Genomic DNA, 22350 nt, shown 5'->3' on the forward strand with positions numbered 1-22350 from the left:
TGATTTTGACCCTTCTTATTTTGAAAATTTGATATGTCATCAAGTATTTTTATTATATATTTTATTTTTAAATACCTTACTAATGAGTAGCGATTAAAGAATCTTCTTAAAGAGTCAGAGTATGGGCTTCTTTTATTTATTATCATAGGTAATGCCTGCCTACAAATATTGAGAAACCATGCAGTGTCATACAGGGCTAATTATTATAGCTTCTTTCTAAAGAGCTTATGCATTAAGTAATATTGTTCTTTAATTCGGTTAAATTACATTTAGAATTGTTTTGCCAAATGTAAAAAACCAACTTAAAATTCTACCTTTCATGCAAAACCACTTGTTAAGACATAATAAATCCCTTATTTTAATAAATTTTTTTTGTGTGTGTATGACAGAGACAGAGAGAGGGACAGATAGGGACAGACAGACAGGAAGGGAGAGATGAGAAGCATCAATTCTTCATTACAGCACCTTAGTTGTTTATTGATTGCTTTCTCATATGTGCCTTGACCCAGGGGCTACAGCAGAGCAAGTGACCCCTTGCTCAAGCCAGCGACCTTGGGTTTAAGCCAGCAACCTTGGGCTTCAAGTCAACGACCTTTGGGCTCAAGCCAGTGACGATGGGGTCCTGTCTATGATCCCATGCTCAAGCCAGCAACCCTGCGCTCAAGCTGGTGAGCCCACACTCAAGCCGGATGAGCCTGCGCCCAAGCCCGCGACCTTGGGGTTTCAAACCTGGATCCTCTACATCCCATTCTGATGCTCTATCCACTGCGTCACCACCTGGTCAGGCTTAATAATGATTTTTGATAGTTTATAAAGTGCTCTTACAGGTATATTCTGAATTAATTTTCAAAAATCCATTGTTAGATGATGTTGGTTTTCATTTCTTGGATGAAGAAATGGAGGAACTAACAGATTGTGGATTTTCTCTTTCACATAGCTATTTGGTGTCATTGTCAGGGCTAGAACTCAAGTCTCTTGACTTTAAATCCAATAAAAAACAAACAAAAAAATTTACGTCAGGTGTTTCTCAAGTGTTTTGTCAGTGAGGTTTCATTATACATGTATATAATTCTGTGGGTTGTTCCATGGTGTAGCTGGGCTGGATAATGTCTGAGTTCTGCTTTCTGCTCTTAACAGACTAGGTCTATGTAACTTATGGAATGCTAAAGTAATTCTATTTAAATATAAATAAACACATAATACAATACATAATAAAATTATTTATGATGATTTTGGAAAAACACTGGAAAAAACTATATTTACTTTCTATGATATGTATGTGGGTATACATACACATACACACATTTGCCCATGTGTGTGTTTACATACACATATGTGCACATACATGTAAATGAAAATGCATATATATAAGGTCTACCGGAAAGTTTTGTCCGTTTCTATCACAACAAGTTTCGACACATAAGCACATGTTTATTTGGTGCATGTGTGCCTCTCTATTTTTATCACTTAATGTATACATACTGATGTAGCAAATTAACTAAAAGTTGATTCACGTTAGTCTTATGTGTGAAGCGATAGTGTACCCATGGCTACTGATAAAGCTCATTTACGCCACTGTAATTTTTACGAATTTCAACAAGGAAGAAATGCTACAGAAGCATGTAGAAATTTATTGAAAGTGTTTGGTGAAGGTACAGTTTCTGATAGGACATGCAGAAGATGGTTCGAAAAATTCGAAACAAATGATTTCGACCTTTCTGATAAGCCACATTCTGGGCGACCATCTTTGATCGATGATGAAGTTGTTAAGACCATGTTGGAGCAAGATCCTTTTCTGACAACATTGGACCATATTCAGAAGATAGGATTGGTGTGGAAATATATTATTTAATAAAGTTTATTGACGGTAAGAAAAATTTGTATTTTGTTTTATTCCAAAAATGGACAGAACTTTCCAGTAGACCTTATATTTAGAACCGTGGTTAATGGGAAAAATGTATATCCATACTCTCCATTGTAATTGTACTAAAAATTGGTGAGTAAATATATAATGAATACTGTTAAGAAAGAATTTTCTATGAGTCTGGCAATAAATAAAATATCAGATGGCATAGTTTATTGAATTTTTAACTTTTTTCTTATTGCTGAGGGAGAAAAATATATTGCACTTTAGAGAGGAGAGAAAACTCTCAGGAGACATGGAAGCGGTGCTAACTCATAGTTACAGGTCTTTAATTTATGTGCAATTTTTGGTCTTGGACTAATTCACTGAGATAATTATTCTTCAGCTGAATTAAGTGTCTGCTCTGCAAGCTCTGTGTTCAGTGATGCAGTCTCAGAAGTTTTCAAACATAGGAGCGTGTGATATGATTGCCTCCACTAACATACTATCGTTCAGTCGAACAAAGGGCCTCAACAGCATTGCTCAGGCGGCCAGTTCCAGGTAGTACAAGAGAGAATGCTTCGTTGAGAGTCTAAAGAAAGTCTGATAACTTCCAACTAATGTGAGTGTTCAAGTGGTGGAAAAGGTGAAACCCAGGTGAGCATTTTAGATAATTGGTAGGATTTGAAAAATGAAAAAAGGGAAGTCGGTCTGTTGCTGGTGGAAATGGGGCTCTTTCACAGGGTCGTTAGCAAAGCATTTCTGGGACCCACACAGGCAGATTGGGGCCCTGTGGCGAGATGTATTGGGGTTGAGCGGGAGGCTGCAGTCAGGTTCCCAGTGTCTCATCTCTGTCTGTCTCACTTTAGAGAAAGTCCAACCTTGTATATTCATCAGGCCCCGAGCAAAGCCAGGGTCCAGAAATTCTGCTGTTGGTTCAGTCCGTGGCTAGGCTTTGTCCAGTTCTCTGTGCACACTTGGCTGATTTAGCCTGTTCCCGGCTATGTCTCAGCAGGCAATGTGTCCAGGCCGCAGCTCAGAGTCCGCACAGCCTCTGGGCCCCAGGCACCTGCTAGGGCCACGTGGCTGCTATGGAGAGAGAACGTGCGAGCACATGGGGTGTGTACATGTTACTGGGTAAGAGAAAGAGAGCTAGAGAGCGAGAGCTTTGTTAGGCTCTGGTTATATTATCTCGGCCTTGGGAAGTACCAGGAGCTTTTTCAAACTAACCAATCAGCTTTTCAATCTTTTGTGATTCTGTGTTGAGTCCTCCTAAGCAATCCATTTTCTAGATTTTTCAGGTTTCTGTGTCCCTTATCCAATCCAAGAAGGAGAGATGAGAGGCATCAACTCATACTTGCAGTACTTTAGTTGTTCATTGATTGCTTTCTCATATGTACCTTGGCCGGGGGATTCCAGCCAAGCCAGTGACCTCTTGCTCAAGCCAGTGACCTTGTACTCAAGCCAGCAACCTTCGGCTTCAAGCCAGCGACCATGGGGTCATGTCTGTGATCCCACGCTCAAACCAGTGACCTTGATTTTGAACCTGGGCCCTCAGTGTCCCAGGCCGATGATCTGTCCACTGTGCCACTACCTTAATAATCTTGCAAGGACAAATGACCATATAGTACTTTGAACTGTGATTTAGATAAATTGGTGTGCAGTAGTGTTTCTTTAAAAGATTTTAGTATTTAGAAGACAGTATTGGTTAAATTGAAAAGCTTGTCTTTAGTCTGTTCTACACTGCATTGGCTTTGACATGGATGTCTTTATTTACTCTTTAAGTAAATAAAGCCTGAGATAGCAGAATGGGAAAAAAAAAAAAAAAATCTTGCAAGGGTAGATGGATGACGGTCTCATCTTTTGTAGCTCCTTCTTGCTATCAAGGGGCATAGTCCTGCCTATCCCTAGGCACAGAGTCTTTTTATCTGTCAAAGGAAGAAAGAAGTAGAAGGGAAGGGGAGCCTTCTATAGGAGGGAGAGGAGGGATTTTGCAAAGTCCAGGTCAGTTTGGTGCTGTCCTTGGTAAGTGGCATACATGATGTCAAGGACGGCATTGTGGGACAAGCTGGCATGTCTGTTGTATTCTAGATGTGACATATTTGACAAGGTTAAAAGACTTTTCCCAAAAATGAGGAGAATTATAGCAACTAAAGGTCTGGTAAGAAGTAAAAACCAAGTGCTAGAGGGAGAGACTAACTTTACAGTGTCCCAGATTAGGTTGGAGGAGTGGCTTTCCTCGACAAATGTGTGTCACGCCTGTCCGAAGGCCTCCTGTTTACAATACCCAATTCAGATTAAGCTGAGAGGAACAAGTTAAGATTTCCCCATGAAGCAGGCCTTTTCTGTCTGAACCACTTGGGCAGAAAGGGGAAAGTAGTTTCAAACGAAGCCGATAGACGGCTCCATATTTCACCAACTTAGCCATCTAGTCCTGACAACAAATCAGTCCAGATGAACCACTGAGGCTCATTTCAGCAGACGACAGTGTAGGTGGGCTTCAAAAATGAGGACTAGGTAAATAAGCAGTCAGGTAAATAAAGTCATAGGCATATAACTTCTGAAAACAGAAGGAAAAGAAACATAGAGGTTAATGAACACAGCAAATCATAAACCAGTTTGAGTCTCTAAGGCCGTCAGTTGAGAAAACTTCCAGATACAAGGCTTTTGCTGGAATGAAAACAAGCAGTGACAATCTGATAGATTCTCCTTGTCTGCAATTTGAACATCTCTGGTGATGTCATCAGGTGCTTAGGTAAATTCTGTAAGGTGTACACAGCTTTAGAAAAAAACGTTTTAGTTCTCAACAATTTCTAGTCAAAGGATTGGAGCAAATATGAAACATTAGTGTGGGCGGGTTGAAGAACACTAGAAGAATTCAGGAACCAGTTCACTCTATAAGTGAAAAAGAAAACTTTGAAGGCAATTAACTGGACTCGAGTCTTAATATCCAGAACTGGGTGTTGTGATTTCCATTGAAACATAATTTCTGTTCCTAAAATCAATCTAATTTTCAATAAAGAAAATGCATTGAGTCTAGTTTTTATTTGGCCTGATTATTTGTATAAACACAAAAATAGCCATTGATCATATAGTAGGCTCTTTTAAATCTGCTTTGTTAGAATCTCATAAGGAATTTCCAGATTGAGCTTTAATTAGACTGTTCTGGTGAAGAAGCCCGGCCACACCATTTCCCTCAGGCTTTTAGCCTGTAACACTTATAGGTCTGAGTAAATGCCGCAAGTTCTTGAAGTCCCCCCAAAATGTCCTGAGGTTCCTTTCTTGCCTCTTTTGGGAAAGCATTCATTGTTCCTTACCCAGAAAGAGAGCCACAAACCACATGAATAAGTAGGGTACCAGGTTATTTCTCAGATGGGCTCTTATCAGCTTTGAAAGTCAATCTTAATTCCTTAAGGCTTTCTGGTGACATCTAGAGTCAAGGCATGTCTCTCTCAGACATGACATTCCAGTCAAAGTCCTGGTCAGTAAAACCACCATTGGACACTGGCCTTGTGTGTCCAACTATAAAGGGAACAGATTCTCATTGAATTTATGCAAACAAACATATTGCCATGACTCACTAATTAGAATTGCCATCTTCTGAAGCGATCAAGTAGGTTTAAAAATATACAGCAAAAGGGAAATTCTTGTCCTTTTAACACAGTGAAAAGGACCGAACTCCTACTCTAAATTTGACAGCTACAAGGTAGGCAATTAGCACTCTTTATATTGGCAAACACATTATGTAACTTCTAGAAACATAGGCTCTTTTATTGGCAGACACACTTATACTTCTGAGACATACTTCTATGAGACAGGTATTATAAAGCAAACTCACTGATTTAGAAAGGAACAGCTGAAATAAATTAAATGGGTTTGCTCAATGACTAAGTTTTTCTCTCTTGATCAGATTTATTTCCTAGATATTTGCATTTTAAAAGATGACTCAGACAAGAGTTCTTGAAGACCAGGTATTTGCATTTCAAAGGTATAGGCTTTGGTTTTATAAAGCCAATGATCTGTAAGCCCTTTCCATGAGAGGCCCAGAGTTATAGTTGCCAGTTGGTGAGTATGTACCCCAAAAGAGGTCTCCTGAGCTCTGTGGATGGAGGCGGTATTGCCTGTTGTCTTTAGGGAGAGAGACTTTCTTCCTTGTGGAAGAGGAGGAAATCAGGTAGCCGAGGGGGGCATGAGTGTCCTCGGTGCTCCCTAGCCCCACGTCACAAGACCAAAACCCGGGATGGCTTGTGACTGCTTCTTTGCCGGCTGTTGGCGTCCCAAGGCCCATTCCTGCCCGTGCCCGTCCTGGCATTTGTCCCACAGCCCGTGCCTCCTCCCTCCCCCGGCAGGGGGTAGAAACTTCCCCAAAGAAGATTGAACACAGTATGTCCGGGTGTGGAGCCTTATAAACATTTACAGTGGTGATCAGGCCCTGCTAGTTGGGTTTACTTAACTCTGCACGGGCCATTTTGATAGCCTCTGGCCTTAGCTAGCTTTCCCGGAGGTCCTCACCATCATGTCTGTAGCAAGGGTGCGTAGCACCTCCACTGCCTTTGGTGGAAAAAATAAAGCTTGTCTTATGAGTCTGGCCTTCTCTACCAAGATCATAATTTGCTAGGCACCCCTGGGTTTGAGAAAGTACAAAAGGTATGGGAGGGATTAAGAAATATTCGCTCAATCCCAACATTAGTTTTTTCTTGTGGAGGTTCTTTTAATATCACTACTTCCCAATTAGTTTAATATAAACCTTCCCATTTCTGTGAGTACCTGCATCTGAAGCTTTTTACTTATCATATACCTGTAGAGCATTAATGAGGATTGCTGGGGGAATTCGGAACCCTGGGGTGCAGACAGGCTGCTGCCTTGGCAGCGGAGCGTGGCAGCTGGGCACTCCTGCCTGTTGGTGACTCCCGTATTGCCAGGCCCCAGGCTGGGCAGCAGTGGCCATGCTAGCATGTGCCATTGTCAGAAGCAACTCCCAGGAAGTGAGCATGCTGGGGGGGGGGGGGGGAGGCAGAGGAGAGAAAGGGGAGCAGAGCTGTTCACACAAGTGGCATACAACACAGCAGGGCTTGGGGGCTCAACAGCTATGGATGGGTACAGGCTGTGGTGGAGAGAGACAGGCAAGCTCAAGGGGATGTGTGTCTGTTACGGGACAGTAGAGCTAGAGAATGAGAGCTTTGTTAGGCTCTGATTATATTATCTGGGGCTTCGGAAGGACCAGGCGCTTTTTCAAATTTAGGAATCAACTTCCCAATCCTTCATAGGCCTGTGTTGGATCCTCCCCTTAACCAATCCATTTCCTAGATTTCCTGAAGTTCGGTGTCCCTTATCCAATCAGGTCCTTTTCCCAGGCGAGGCTCCTCCCCTGTGGTCATCATCTTAGTTTCTACTGGACGTGTGCTTATCTCCCTCTGTGTACCCAGCAGAGGAATTTCCCCTGCTATTTTTATTCCTCCCTTTGTGATGACATAACAATTCTTCCTGTCTTCTTTGAGGATTAGGTCGTGATGCAGCAGTTTCCTGGAGAACTTATGAATGCTGCAACTTCCTAGTGAAGCAGGCCCGATATCTCATTCAGCTTCCTAGTAGATTAGTCTTAATAGCTGATTCTACTTGCTCCCTTTCTTTAATACTAACTAATTTATTATGCTAGCAGGTCCAGGTCCCAGGCAGAGGGAGTCAACACATTTGGAGGATGGTGAGGAAACCTGGCTGTGTGTAGATATAAAGCTGGACAAAATCAGGGAAGCCAGGAGGTGAAGAGCCTTGCAGGTTGTAGGGTCTGAATGAATTTGGTCTCAAGTCTGTTGAAATTTTCTGATGGTGTGATTTTTAAGGAGACCTTCACAAAAGGCAGTTGAAGAAATGGTCGTTGGCCCTTCAGTGTTTAATAAATGAAATGCAGTGCAGAGAAGAATCAGAGCTGTACCTGAGGATGGAGTGCCTTTCGCCTAGAGGCGACAGCTGGTGAGGGGGAGGCTGAGTCCTTGCCGGAGAGCAGTGCGGCACCCTCTGGTCAGCCTTGCTCATTTTTAAAAAACTGTCTGTTGCTGCTGCTTCCCTTTGACATCTTTCTCATTTCGTATATAGAGAAAAATAGCATGAGGTAACACCATTGCTGACTTAGAATTAAGATTCTTAATTTAAAACATCAGTTGGTTGTATTATTTATGTTCTGTTTTGGGGAAAGTTCTGCCTTTTAAAAGACCATCCCAGAGTGAGGTGATGAACCTCACTTTATGCCTCCTCTCAGTCATCTTAACATTAATATTTACAAAAGTACATGGTGATTCAGTTCCACAAATCTTTACTGAGTGCCTGTTGTGAGGAATACAATGAAGAATAAGGTAGAGAAAGATGAGATTTGGGGGTTGGTTGGAATGTAGAACCATCCAGGGAGAGTGTAAGCGATTAGTTTATTTGTGGTTTTTTTTTAATTCAAATAACTTGCTGATTTTCATTTAAACAGGGGCTCAATTTCTCAAAAGGCAAGCATTGTAGCCAAAGTATACTGAACAGCAACAGAAAATATATAATAATATGAAATCTTGATTTCAGGAATCACTTCACTGGAAAATAGGGCAAAACTCTTCTTAAATAAATGGCACTGGGTAGGGAAAACAAAACTCATTTTGGCCAGATGGGCTTAGAAAATCTGTATTCCTTACCTTGACTTCTATGGATAGAAGTTTTAGTAATGTTATTTAAAGGACAGGAGGAGAAAATTCTGGCATACTCTTAAGGAATGAGTCAGTTGTTATTCAGCCCATTGTTTTAATTCAGTGCCTTAATATATTTAGATTCCTTGTGACTTGAAAAAACAGCAGCCCAGAGAACAGTGTAGATGTCATGTTGCATACCCTTATTTTCCCAAGAATCTAATTAGATAAGAAATTTTTATATCAGCCAGCCAATCAAGTTGGTTCCAGTATCTGTTAGCCTCAATCACTATGTTTGCTGAACTTTTTCTCTGAGCAGCTCAAATGTCAGCTTTTGTTAAGAAGAGAAAGATTTATATTCTCATTCCCTTTCTCTGTCTCTCTCTCTCTCTCTCTCTCTCTCTCTCTCTCTCACACACACACACACACACACACACTACTTAAATAGTTAAAGCCAATAAGTTGGCCTCAGTGTGAGTTACCAGGACTAGTTCTAAATCATTAATGGACAAAGTAATCCCATTTGGTAATCTGTTTGATATAGTGAGTCAGCAACTGTGGTTGTTGAATAAAAAAAGTGGGGAAATTAAAATCACTCTCTGATGAGCAATGCGGGACTGAAATGGGATAAAGCCCTGTGGTTTTGATAAGGGCCAGATTTCATTTCTTAAAGATGGTCAAAATGTGATTAACCCAAGGTTCACAAGATTCTCTAATGTTAGCACAAATGGAGAAATTTCTCAGTTGTGTATTTTTTGTGACAATTTTGCAAAAAAATTAAATCTCATCCATAAGTCATGGGAGAGGTCTATTGATAGTGATCTTCTAACCAGACTGGGGCCAATGGGATATAATGAACTCCCTGACATTATAGCCAATCAGGTAGATCAAAGGGACAGTTAATTTGGGGTTGGGTAACATATAATTCTTTACTATGACTAGTTTGGCTAGATTTCTTTCCCAGCCCAAATTTAACTTAAAAACTGCATACTTCATGAATAAAACAAGGCAGGTGGCAGTATGAGCTAAAACATCACTGAGCAAAGTAAAAGGAAAGGAATCAGTGTAAAAAGTCATAGTAAAAATTGGTTTGGTGGCAGAAAACATTTAATAATTTCTCTTGATTTTCTGTAACTAAAACCTGAGTATGCAAGTCAAGTCACTGGCATGCAACTCCCACCAGAAGGTTATAAACTGAATTCTATGGCAGCCCCAGTTTGGTAAACAGCTTTAAGAAAGTAGGCCAAGAAGCTGGCTGACTGCTGGGTCAGGTCTCAGTTGGTACAGGCTTCAGATTAGGTGGTAGTACTGCCAGATGAAGCCTGGGTCTGTTCATACTGTTGACATCGTAAACCGGAACACAGGTTAAATGTGATAGCTAATGGTAAGGACCAAGGGTTGATGTGCTGTATCTACCTCTGGCCATCTGAATGTAATGGAACTTCAGTCGGAGAAGGCCAGTACCACGGACAGCTCTTCAGAGTGGTGGTGTGGGATTAACACCCAGGGTTTAGCTTGGGGAGATGGTGTTTTCAGGTCCTGGTTCCACCTCCTTATAGCTAAAAGTCTATACCATGGACAGGCAATTTAAATTATTCAGTTCTCAGTTTAATCATCTGAACCATAGTAATAATACTGGTTTTTCATAGTACTTGTGATAAAAATTGCAAGTGAAAGTATGAGTCAGCTATACAAATGAAAGATATTAATATTGTTTGTACTAACCTTTTATTTTTAATAGTTGACCTTTATCTACCTAAGATTGTATTATGTTAATGAAAATTGCTAGATTCTTCTCAAGATATGAAATAAGAGTTAAATAACTAAATGGCTGAGAGAAACCAGGGTACTGTAAGCAGATATTAAAGGGTGTTGATAGGTGAGAAAAGGGAACTAGGATATACTACATTTCTTGTAGGTTTAGACACAGGTTCTTACATTTATTATGTCATTTAATTTTCATAAGAACCCTGTGTACTTAACCAAGAGTAGAGGAACCAGTCCGTGCCATGGCCTTCCAGCATAGTCTTTGTATTATTGGTACTGGGGTGAAATGAGTGGATCTTGTATACAGGGCCAGAGTGGCAATAGAATTCATACTCTTAGTTTCTCCAAGAGTGATCTCTTCTAAAGGTTTTTCTGTTTAAAGAAAGCAGGAGTTAAAGACAGAGAGAAAGAGAGGGTAAGAAATGCACCTTAGCCCCCAACAAGGGATATCAGAATTTTCATGGCCAGAAGACAGAGCTGTGCATCCACAATCCCTTTTAGAAGGAGGTAAGCCAAGCTTACTGGCATGCCCAGGTTGTTACTGAGATGCTACAGGTCCAGCCATGGTAGGAATCCTTGCAAAGACCCTCAACCCACTGATTATTAAAGGAAATGAAAAATCATATTTTGATATCTGTGTGCCATAACTCTAGTACAGTAATGTCTTATTGAAAAGCATCTAAATATCTTTATAATTAGAGCATAGTAAGAGGATTGGAATTCTTGTGTCATTAGCACTTAATATTCCTGTTTTTGATGAAACCAAAGTATTTTTCTAAATTTTTATTAGACTTAATCTGAATCTTTATTTTAGAATAGTGTATCAGATTTTTTTATGAACATGAATTCTAAATATGGAAAATGATAGCCACATGTATGTATAAATCGATGAATATAAAATGTATGATAATGTTGTGAAGTACCCGTACCTCACTTTCATGGGTTTACATAGAGACACCAAGTCCAGATGAATTTTTAAAGGTTTTATTAAAGGAGGAGATTTCTTAAATATGCCGGCTGCATATGGCTAACACGGGGCATTGCAGACCCAACTCGTGCGGCGCCAGGCACAGCCCTAGTGGCAGGTTATATACCTTTGCTCACACACACAGGTTGGCGGGAAAAGGAGGAGGGGGATGGGACACAATTCATTAGCAAGTTTATAACATTTGTCCATAGGATTTATAAAAATATTCCTATATATCAAAACTTACAAGGTAACACAATAGCAAAAGTATTGTTCTACATATTAAATGATATTCCTAAATTTTCTAGTGTTCATTTACCATTCCTTTGTTTAGAGGTATATACATTAATTACAGGATTTCAGGAGGGGAGGGGTAGTTTCCATGGCGCCAGGGGATAAATGCCTGCGAATGGCTCATCAAATAGGAAAAGGTTTTCTCAATCTCTCTCTCCCTGCACCTGGCTAGCTATTTACCTGCTTCCTTACAGGTGTGGGGGAAGGGAGGCAACCTAAATCTCCTTCCCCTCCTCATTTACAATACAGTGCTATCAGCCATCCTGAGTTGGTGTAAATCACACAAGTATAAAAATCATTTTTTCAAAATCTCTCTGTATGCCTAGCTCAAATTAATAAAATGCCCTTTAAGCTTGCTAGTAGAAGGGAGTTTCCAGTATGTTTCTGCAAGCTAGGAAACGGTCACATTTCTTTCCCTTTATTCTCTACAGAAAAGAGGGGACAGGAAAGCCTGACCTTTCCTCCTAAAATATCAATATTAATTTTGCAGCTTTTTGGTACCTTACTACAATAATGGAAATTCATTGAGAAGTACAGAAATACCCTCAACATTTCCCACTATAGTTTATCTTGCATATATAAGAATTTAGACAGCTACAGAGAGCTTTACAAGACTACTATTTAAGTCCTTTTATCTGAAGATCAGCCGAGCTGACTTTTTTATCCTATCAGTTTGATAGATGTTTGTGATTATCTGTTCAATAGCTCTTGGGGAATAGGTTGAAGAAGTAGCAATTTTCTACCTAGGTAGCATTTTAGATCTATTATCTAATGGAGATGATTACTGAATGATGCTGTTGTCCTCAGAAATTTCAAAAGGAAAATGTTAGTGATTAGATAGTTATATAGTTATATAATGATTTATATAATAGAAAGAGCAGTAGGATTAAGATCCGAAGAGACAAGAGTATTTGAATTCTTTTTTCAAAACCTACCAGGTACATTTTTTAAAGGGCTCTGAACCACAGTGAAAATGGGACTGCCTGCCTGTCAGAGAATGGTGGTGAGATACACTAGATGATGTTTGTGAAAGTGCTTAAAACTCACAACATTTTTAAAAAAACAACTTTATAATAATTTTTCTTTTTGGTTATTTCCCACAGAGAGTGAGTGAGAAGGTTGGAGGAGCTGAAGGCACCAAGCTGGATGACGACTTCAAGGAGATGGAGAGGGTAAGTCCTCGCCATGTGGAGTTCCCTGTCATCAAATTGCCCAGCATACTAAGCGGAGAAGGAGGAAGGAAAGGGGGAATGTTTTCCACTGTACCTGAAAATACATTTTGTTATTCTTAAAATGCTCTTTATTTAGTGTTTTTTATAAAACAGAAAATGTAGAGTATCCTGTCTCCCCTTTGTGCCATCCCAAGAACAAAATGTCAATGAAGATGAAATGCTGTGATGTACTTTTCCTCATGGATTTTATCATCGCTTTTCCAAATAGGGACAACATGGAGCTGGCACTGAATTGTGGTGAGGTGGGAAGAAAAGAGAATGTGGGGAAATGCTGTCTTGAGTGTTTTGGGGACAGTCTGAGTCACGTCCTGTCCTTGGCACTGGACTGAAGTCTGCACTGATCCCCATTTCTCATCTCTGGACAGTTCTATTGAATAAATACCACCTATTCATCAACCAAAGCTGGTAGCCATAGCTGCTCATAGTTCTACAGCATCTGGGTCTCCAGACACCTGTTCAGAATGATTTGAGTTTGACTTCTCCATGCCCTGTAATGTTGGAGTTCCACACTCATTATGAACAGCCCTGTAAGTGTGTTAATTTACACCACTTCTTTCTACAGCCAATCTACCTTAGTCCTCCCTTATTTATTTTTTATTTTTTTGCATTTTTTCGAAGTTGGAAACAGGGAGGCAGTCAGACAGACTCCTGCATGCGCCCGACTGGGATCCACCCGGCATGCCCACCAGGGGGCGATGCTCTGCCCATCTGGGGCATTGCTCTGTTGCAACCAGAGCCATTCTAACGCCTGAGGCAGAGGCCATAGAGCCATCCTCAGTGCCTGGGCCAACTTTGCTCCAGTGGAGCCTTGGCAGCATGAGGGGAAGAGAGAGACAGAGAAGAAGGAGAGGGGGAGGGATGGAGAAGCAGATGGGTGCTTCTCCTGTGTTCCCTGGCTGGGAATCGAACTCGGGACTCCTGCACGCCAGGCCGACACTCTACCACTGAGCCAACTGGCCAGGGCCTCCCTTATTTTTTGATGTCTCCCTCCACTCCCACCCTGGAAGGAATTTACAGTATGCCACATGGCCAGTGCCATGTCATTAATGACAGATTAAGCAGGTATTTGAGAATTTAGAACAAAGGAGTCAGAATTTGAGTTCTGCTTTCTTCATCTGCCAGGACAAATGTAATAAGCTAGGTCAGTGGTCAGCAAACCGTGGCTCGCGAGCCACATACATGTGGCTCTTTGGCCCCTTGAGTGCGGGCGCAAAGGCCAGCTGATGAGTACCCTAATTAAGTTAATAACAATGTACCTACCTATATAGTTTAAGTTTAAAAATTTTGACTCTCAAAAGAAATTTCAATTGTTGCACTGTTGATATTTGGCTCTGTTGACTAATAAGTTTGCCAACCACTGAGCTAGGTAGTTCACTGCTAAAGCCTGCCTTCTTGCCTTCTTTCCCTCTTTCCCTCTTTCCTTCTTTCCCTCTTTCCCTCTTTCTTCCTTCCTTCCTTCCTTCCTTCCTTCCTTCCTTCCTTCCTTCCTTCCTTCCTTCCTTCCTTCCTTCCTCCCTCTTTCCTTCCCTCCCTCCCTCCCTCCCTCCCTCCCTCCCTCCCTCCCTCCCTCCCTCCTTCCCTCTCTCCCTCCCTCCCTCCCTCCCTCTCTCCTTTCCTTCCTTTCTTTTTTTTTAAGTGATAGGAAGGGAGATAGTGAGACAGACTCCTGCATGTGCCCTGACCGGGATCCACCTGGCAACTCCTGTCTTGGGCCGATGCTTGAAAAAACAACTATTTTTAGTGCCTGAGGCCAATGCACTTGGACCAGTCAAGCTATCCTCAGTGCCTGGGGCCACACTCAAACCAGTTGAGCCACTGGTTGCAAGAGGGGAAGAGAGAGAAAAGGGGGGAAAGATGGGGGAAAGAAGCAGATAGTCACCTCTCTTGTGTGCCGTGACCCAGGAATCAAACCCAGGATGTCCATATGCCAGGCCAACACTCTATCCACTGAGCCAAGTGGCCAGGGCTGCCTTTTGTTTCTTAAATGAGATGAAAAGGAATAAAAAATTTGGAGAACAGAGTAGAATTTATAATGGAACAACTAATTAAGGTCTTGAATCTGTTCCAGTCTTACAAACTAATTAAAATAAAAGAGGCTCTTGCAAGTATTCTACTTCAGGCAAAGACCCACAGATATGCCTCTGTATCTGAAGATCCTGTTTCCTAGAAAATAATGAGTTTTTGGAGGTGTTATTTCAAAATCTAGATATTCCTGCAGTAAAATAAACTCTTGGTAATTGTTTGAAAAAACACATCTGTGGTTTTGTGTTTTTTTTGTTATTTTTCCTTTTTTTAAAATTAATTTTAATGGGGTGACATTAATCAGTCAGAGTACATAGGTTCAGAGAAAACATCTGCAGGTTACTTTGACATTTGATTATGTTGCATACCCATCACCCAAAATCATATAGTCTTCCATCACCTTCTATCTGGTTTTCTTTGTGCCCTTCCTCTTCCCCCACCCCCTCACTTCCCCTCCCTAACTCCAGTAACCACCACACTCTTGTCCATGTCTCTGAGTCTCATTTTTATGTCCCACCTATGTCTGGAATCATACAGTTCTAGTTTTTTATGATTTACTTATTTCACTCAGTATAATGTTATCAAGGTCCATCCATATTGTTGTAAATGATCTGATGTCATCATTTCTTATGGCTGAGTAGTATTCCATAGTATATATGTACCTACCACATCTTCTTTATCCAATCATCTATTGAAGGGTTTTTTGGTTGTTTCCATGTCTTGGGCACTGTAATCAATGCTGCAATGAACATGGGGCTGCATGGGTCTTTACATACCAGTGTTTTTGAGTTTTGGGGGTATATTCCCAGTAGAGGGATTGCTGGGTCATAAGGTAGTTCTATTTTTAATTTTTTGAGGAACCACCATACTTCCATAGTGGTTGTACTACTTTACATTCCTACCAACAGTGGATGAGGGTTCCTTTTTCTCCACAGCCTCTCCAACATTTGCTATTACCTGTCTTGTTGATAAAAGCTAATCTTAACAGGCATGAGGTGGTATCTCATTGTAGTTTTGATTTGCATTTCTCTAATAACTAATGAAGATGAGCATCTTTTCATATATCTCTTGACCATTTGTATTTCTTCCTGGGAGAAGTGTCTGTTCATGTCCTCTTCCTATTTTTTTATTGGATTGTTTGCTTGTTTGTTGTTGAGTTTTGTGAGTTCTTTGTATATTTTGGATATTAGGCCCTTATCTGAGCTGTTGTTTGAAAATATCATCTCCCATTTAGTTGGCTGTTTGTTTTTGTTTTTGTTTGTTTGTTTTTTTAATAATTTTATTTTTTTAATGGGGTGACATCAATAAATCAGGATACATATATTCAAAGATAACAAGTCCAGGGTATCTTGTCATTCAATTATGTTGCATACCCATCACCCAAAGTCAGATTGTCCTCTGTCACCTTCTATCTTGTTTTCTTTGTGCCCCTTTGGAGTCAAATTCATAAAGTGCTCTTTATAACCAAGGTCCATGAGTTTAGTACCTATGTTTTCTTCTATGTAATTTATTGTTTCAGGTCTTATATTTAGGTCTTTGATATCTGTGGTTTTGTATTTGCGTTTATGCCTAAGTTAATTGAGAGATTTAGATTTTAGTGCAGTGTGGAAATTTGTTTTATAACCTGTTTTATTTCACACAACTTTGTCTTATCTGTGGGTCTGTTGGAAATTTTGTACTTTTTACCCATGCTAAACTTGCCATAAAGGTAAAGAAAATATTTCTGTGATAATTAGAAAACATATACTTTGGATTTAGAATATCAAATATGTTCTCTCTTGTTAATATATTTATTACTCTCAAAAGTATTCTAGCTCAATATTCCTAAGCCTATAGAAGAATTACCCTTCCACATTCAGTTTTCTGATCATCAAAGATTTGGAGTCAGGAGCCCTTTGTTCAGCTGTATTCTCATAGATGCAATTAGTCAACAAAATGAAATAAATTAGAGGTTTGCATCAAGCAGCACTACCAGGAGAGAGAAGTGGGTATTCCTAGAGGTTGTTTCTCTAATCAGCTCCTCTCCTGCTAAGATGTGGTGAAATTACCATGTGTGTCTATCAGTCTTTGCAGCCTTCCCCTCCCTGAGCCAATGGGATGAATTCCTGCCTCTGTGTTGTCTCTGCAGGAATCCTGCCCATAACCATTTTTTCCTCCTCTTAAGTGCCTTGCATGGAATTATTTCTGTGTATATTTTAAATGATTGCTTTCAAGTTTCATAAACACAGAATAACTTACTTACTATGGTATAGACATCGTGCGGATTTGTTCTTTGAAAAGCTGCAGATTTTTTTTTTTGTTCAGTGGAAATTCTAGAATTTGTGGGGCCTCTTGTTTATTCTCAGATTTCCATCAATTGGCGCAGTGATTCTGCATTTTTGTGTGTGTAGCTGTATTCATTAATTCATGTGTACTATCTGTAAATGCCTCCATGTGCCAGGCATTGTGCTGGATACCAGGAATACAAAGATGGTTAAGGCACAGTTCCTACCTTCAAGGACCTTCCAGTTCCGATAGAAGAAGTTGGTGCATACATCAGTGGCTTACAGGACACGGTGCTTGCTGTCCTGGGGAATACATTTTTAAATAAAATATGTATTTCCGATGGCTTTAGGCAACCCCTGTGTTTTGGTCATTTGACCCCCGCTGGGTTCATGAACCACAGGTTGAGAACCACTGCCATAGAAGAAGAGACTCAGGTCTGGTAGATCAGTGCAGGCTTCCTAGAGGAGAGAGTGCCTGAGCTAAATCCTCAAGTTTCCTCTTGGCCATTGGGTATTGCAGATCCAAGCAACCGGGTATAGTATCTCCACTCGCAGTCAGAAAAGTATCCTGGGAAATCCCTTCTGTTGAAACCAGAGGGGTTTTAGAGTAGAAAGTGTGATTATAGACCATTTTAACAAGAAAGGAACTCTTCATAAGGGGCAGCTTCAAATTTTAAGAAAACCAGGATATTGAGAAAGAAGAGGAAGAATACCATTCCATGTGAGAGTGAGAAAGAGTGGGTTGTTAGTGGAGTGGAATGTGTGGAAAGGCTGAGAAAATGTCTGTGGTCGTTATCTTCATATACCCTGGTCATTGGGCAAAGAGGGCTTAGAGCCTTCTGATAGAACTGCCGTTGATGGTAGGAACTGTGGGGAGATGGAGTCAAGCTCATTATGAGAAAGAGCTTTTGATTGTCCAGCTGTTTAAAGAAAAAAGCCTTAGGAATTACTGATTCCCCATTGCTGCCTGTGTTTAAACCGAGGCTAAATCCACAGCTCTCAACCACAGTGTGAACACACTAATTGTCATCTCTTTCAAGTTTTGGGGCAAGTAATTTGTTACTAATATGTTACTTTTTAAAAGCATCATTCTTACTTGAATTTTAGTGATTTATCTCAAGTGGGAGAAATAAGAATAAAGTCCTAACCAGCCAGCTGAGAGTAACACATACTCCTCAGTGTACACATGGATGTCTGTCACACCCATGAATGTCTTCTTCATGGGCTTGGGGGTAAAAGAAAATGTGAGTTTCTGTACTGAGACACTCACTCTAGGATATAGAACTGTAGGATGAGTGGGAACACCCAACATATCTTTTTCCTTATCCTGAAATTTAGAGAAGATAGATTTCTTCTCAGTTATGTTTTCAAATATATTTCCAAGCTAATATTTAATAAATATTAATGCCCAATACTAAAGCCAACGTGGCCTAGAAATGAATGATAATGGGCATACAACAACTTAAAATTTATGGGAAATAGCAAAAACAGTACTGAGAGGGAAGTTCATAGCACTACAGGCATACTTTAAAAAGCTATAAAAAGCTCCAATGAACAACCTAACCCTGCATCTAAAAGAGCTAGAAAAAGAACAGCAAGTAAAGCCCAGAGGTAGTAGAAAGAAGGAAATAATAAAGACCAGAGCAGAAATAAATGACATAGAGGCTCAAGAAACAATACAGAGGATCAAAGAACCCAGGAGCTGGTTCTTTGAAAAGGTAAACAAGATCGATGAACCTTTAACGAGACTCACCAAGAAAAAAAGAGAAAGGACTCAAATAAATAAAATTAGAAATGAGAGGGGAGAAATAACAACCAACACAACAGAAATACAAAATATTGTGAAGAACTGTATGGCAAAAAATTAAAAACTTAGGTAAAATGGACAAATTCCTTGAAACATACAGTCTTTCAAAAATCAATCTGGAAGAATCAGAAAATCTAAACAGACCGATTACAACCAATGAGATCATAACAGTTATCAAAAAACTCCCAAAAAACAAAAGCCCTGGGCCAGATGGCTTCACTAGTGAATTCTACCAAATATTCAAAGAAGAACTTACTCCTATCCTTCTCAAGCTATTTCAAAAAATTCAAGAGGAAGGAAGACTTCCAAGCTCCCTTTGTGAGGTGAGCATAATTCTAATTCCAAAACCAGGCAAAGACAACACAAAGAAAGAAAATTATAGGCCAATATTCCTGATGAATTTAGATGCTGAAATTCTCAACAAAATATTAGCAAACCGTATTCAGCAATACATGAAAAAAATCATACATCATGATCAAGTGGAATTTATTCTTGAGAGGCAAGGCTGGTACAATATTTGCAAATCAATCAATGTGATTCATCACATAAAAAAAAGGAAGGAGAAAAAACACATGATAATTTCAATAGATGCAGAAAAAGCATTTGATAAAATCCAGCACCCATTCATGATCCAAACTCTCAGTAAAGTGGGAATACAAGGAACATACCTCGACATGATAAAGGCCATCTATGACAAACCCACAGCCAACATGATAATTAATGAGCAAAAATTAAAAGCAATCCCCTTAAGATCAGGAACAAGGTGAGGGTGTCCCCTTTTTCCACTCTTATTCAACATAATTCTGGAAGTCCTAGCCACAGCAATCAGACAAGAAGAAATAAAAGACATCCAAATTGGAAAAGAAGAAGTAAAACTATCATTATTTGCAGATGATATGATATTGTATATAGAAAACCCTAAAGTCTCAGTCAAAAAACTACTGGACCTGATAAATGAATTCAGCAAGGCAGCAGGGTATAAAATTAATACACAGAAATCAGAGGCATTTTTATACACTAACAATGAACTGTCAAAAAGAGAAATTAAGAAAACAATCCCCTTCACTATTGCAACAGCAAAAAAAATAAAATACCTAGGAGTAAATTTAACCCAGGAGGTTAAAGATTTATACTCGGAAAATTATAAAACATTGATAAAAGAAATCAAGGAAAATACAAACAAGTGGAAACATATACCATGTTAATGATTAGGAAGAATAAGTATCATTAAAATGTCTATATTACCCAAAGTAATTTATAACTTCAATGCAATACCGATTAAAATACCAATGACATATTTCAAAGATAATGAACATATATCCCAAAAATTTATATGGAACCAAAAAAGAACACGAATAGCCTCAGCAATCTTGAAAAAGAAGAATAAAATGGAAGGTATCACACTTCCGGATATCAAGTTATACTACAAGGCCATTGTACTCAAAACATCTTGGTACTGACATAAGAACAGGCATATAGATTAATGGAACAGAATAGAAAACCCAGAAATAAACCCACACTATTATGGACAATTGATATTTGACAAAGGAGGAAAGAGCATACAATGTAGTATAGACAGTCTCTTTAACAAATGGTGTTGTGAAAATTGGACAGCTACCTGCAAAAAAATGAAACTAGACTACCAACTTATACCATTCACAAAAATAAACTCAAAATGGATAAAAGATTTAAATGTAAGTTGTGAAACCATAAGCATTTTAGAAGAAAACATAGGCAGTAAGCTCACCGACATCTCTCATAGCAATGTATTTGCTGATTTATCTCTATGGGCAAGTGAAATAAAAGAGAATAAACAAATGGGACTATATCGAACTAAAAAGCTTTTGTATAGCTAAAGACAATATGAACAGAGTAAAAAGGACAAACCACACAATGGGAGAACATATTTGACAATACGTCTGACAAGGGGTTAATAACCAAAATTTATAAAGAACTTGTAAAACTCAATAAAACTCAACACCAGGAAAACAAACAATCCAATCAAAAATGGGCAAAAGAAATGAATAGACACTTCTCCAAAGAGGACGTACAGATGGCCAATAGACAGATGAAAAAATGTTCAACATCACTAATCATTAGAGAAATGCAAATTAAAACCACAATGAGATACTACCTGACACCAGTCAGAATGGTGCTCATTAACAAAACAATACATGATAGGCCCTGGTGAGGATGTGGAGAAAGGGGAACCCTCCTGCACTGCTGGTGGGAATGCAGACTGATACAGCCACTGTGGAAAACAGTATGGAGATTCCTCAAAAAACTAAAAATGGAACTTCCTTTTGACCCAGCCATCCCACTTTTAGGAATATATCCCAAGAACACCATATCACTGACTCAAACAAAGAAATGCACCCATTTATGGCAGCACTGTTCACAATAGCGAAGATCTGGGAACAACCCAACAGTCCGTCAGTGGACAAGTGGATGAAAAAACATTGGTACATATATACAATGAAATACTATGGGGCCATGAAAAAGAGGGAAATACTACCTTTTCAACAACATGGATGGACCTGGAAACTATTATGTTAAGTGAAATAAGCCAGGCAGAGAAAGAAAAATATCATATGACCTCACTCCTTTGAGGAATCCAAGGAGCAATGTGAGCTGAGGAATGGAATAAACCTGAAGGGAAGGGGGGAGGGAGCTGTTGGGAGGGAGGCAAAAGAGATGTTGAGTGGCATACGGGGGAGGGGAGGATGCATTCTGGGAGACACTAGAATCTATGTAAACACAATAAAAAAAAAGGGGCCAAGGTAGTGCCCAAGAAGATTAGCAAGAAAATATCCTGGGGCAGTCTCAGTTTAATGCCTTACTTAGTTCTGTTTTTTAACACCCTATTTATTAACCAGACTTTTTGAAGATATAAGGTAACTGTTTTGAGGCAGAGCAATTTGGGCAGGGATACACGAATTCTTCCAAGTCAGTAGGCAACTATTGAAAACATTGTATTGAACCAGCCTGAATCTGACTGCCAGACAGACTTTCCCAGGCCACTGTTTCATCCTGTCTCTCTGACTAGTTTCATTGGGTGTCACCATTTAGTGTTCTCATTGTTTTAAGTGGCTATGTGCACATTCTTCTTTTTTTTCTTTTACATTTTTTTATTGATTTATTTTAGAGAGACAGAGAGCAGAAGGGAGAGAGAGAGAAAGAGAGAGAGAGAGAGAGAGAGAGAGAGAAGCATTCATTTGTTGTGCATTCCACTTAGTTGTGCATTTATTGTTCGCTTCCTATGTGTGCCCTGACTGAGGATGGAACCCACAACCTTGGTGTTTTGGGACAACACTGACCAACTGAACTGAACAGCCAGGGCTGCATTCTGAATGTGTACATTTTCTTAACTCCAGTGATAGAAAATGAAGAATTTTGAAAAGATTTTAGTTTTTCATTTGACATTTTAACATTTTCCTTTTGCATAAGCACTGTGAGTGACCCCGTGTCCAGGAGGGTGCTGATTTGTCATTT

The 22350-nt window shown here is 39.7% G+C and overlaps 1 protein-coding gene across 3 annotated transcripts in view; it reads left to right on the top strand.

The window, feature by feature from the left end:
* The window catches only part of SH3GL2 (SH3 domain containing GRB2 like 2, endophilin A1), a 275024-nt gene that overhangs the window by 204127 nt on the left and 48547 nt on the right, over positions 1-22350 (top strand). For all 3 annotated transcript variants that reach the window (XM_066257315.1, XM_066257316.1, XM_066257317.1), the window contains exon 2: positions 12637-12705. In XM_066257315.1, the coding sequence (XP_066113412.1) occupies positions 12637-12705 (69 nt within the window). The remainder of the gene's footprint in view (positions 1-12636; positions 12706-22350) is intronic.

Source organism: Saccopteryx bilineata, chromosome 2, assembly GCF_036850765.1.
Source record: "Saccopteryx bilineata isolate mSacBil1 chromosome 2, mSacBil1_pri_phased_curated, whole genome shotgun sequence".
NCBI classification, from domain to species: domain Eukaryota; kingdom Metazoa; phylum Chordata; class Mammalia; order Chiroptera; family Emballonuridae; genus Saccopteryx; species Saccopteryx bilineata.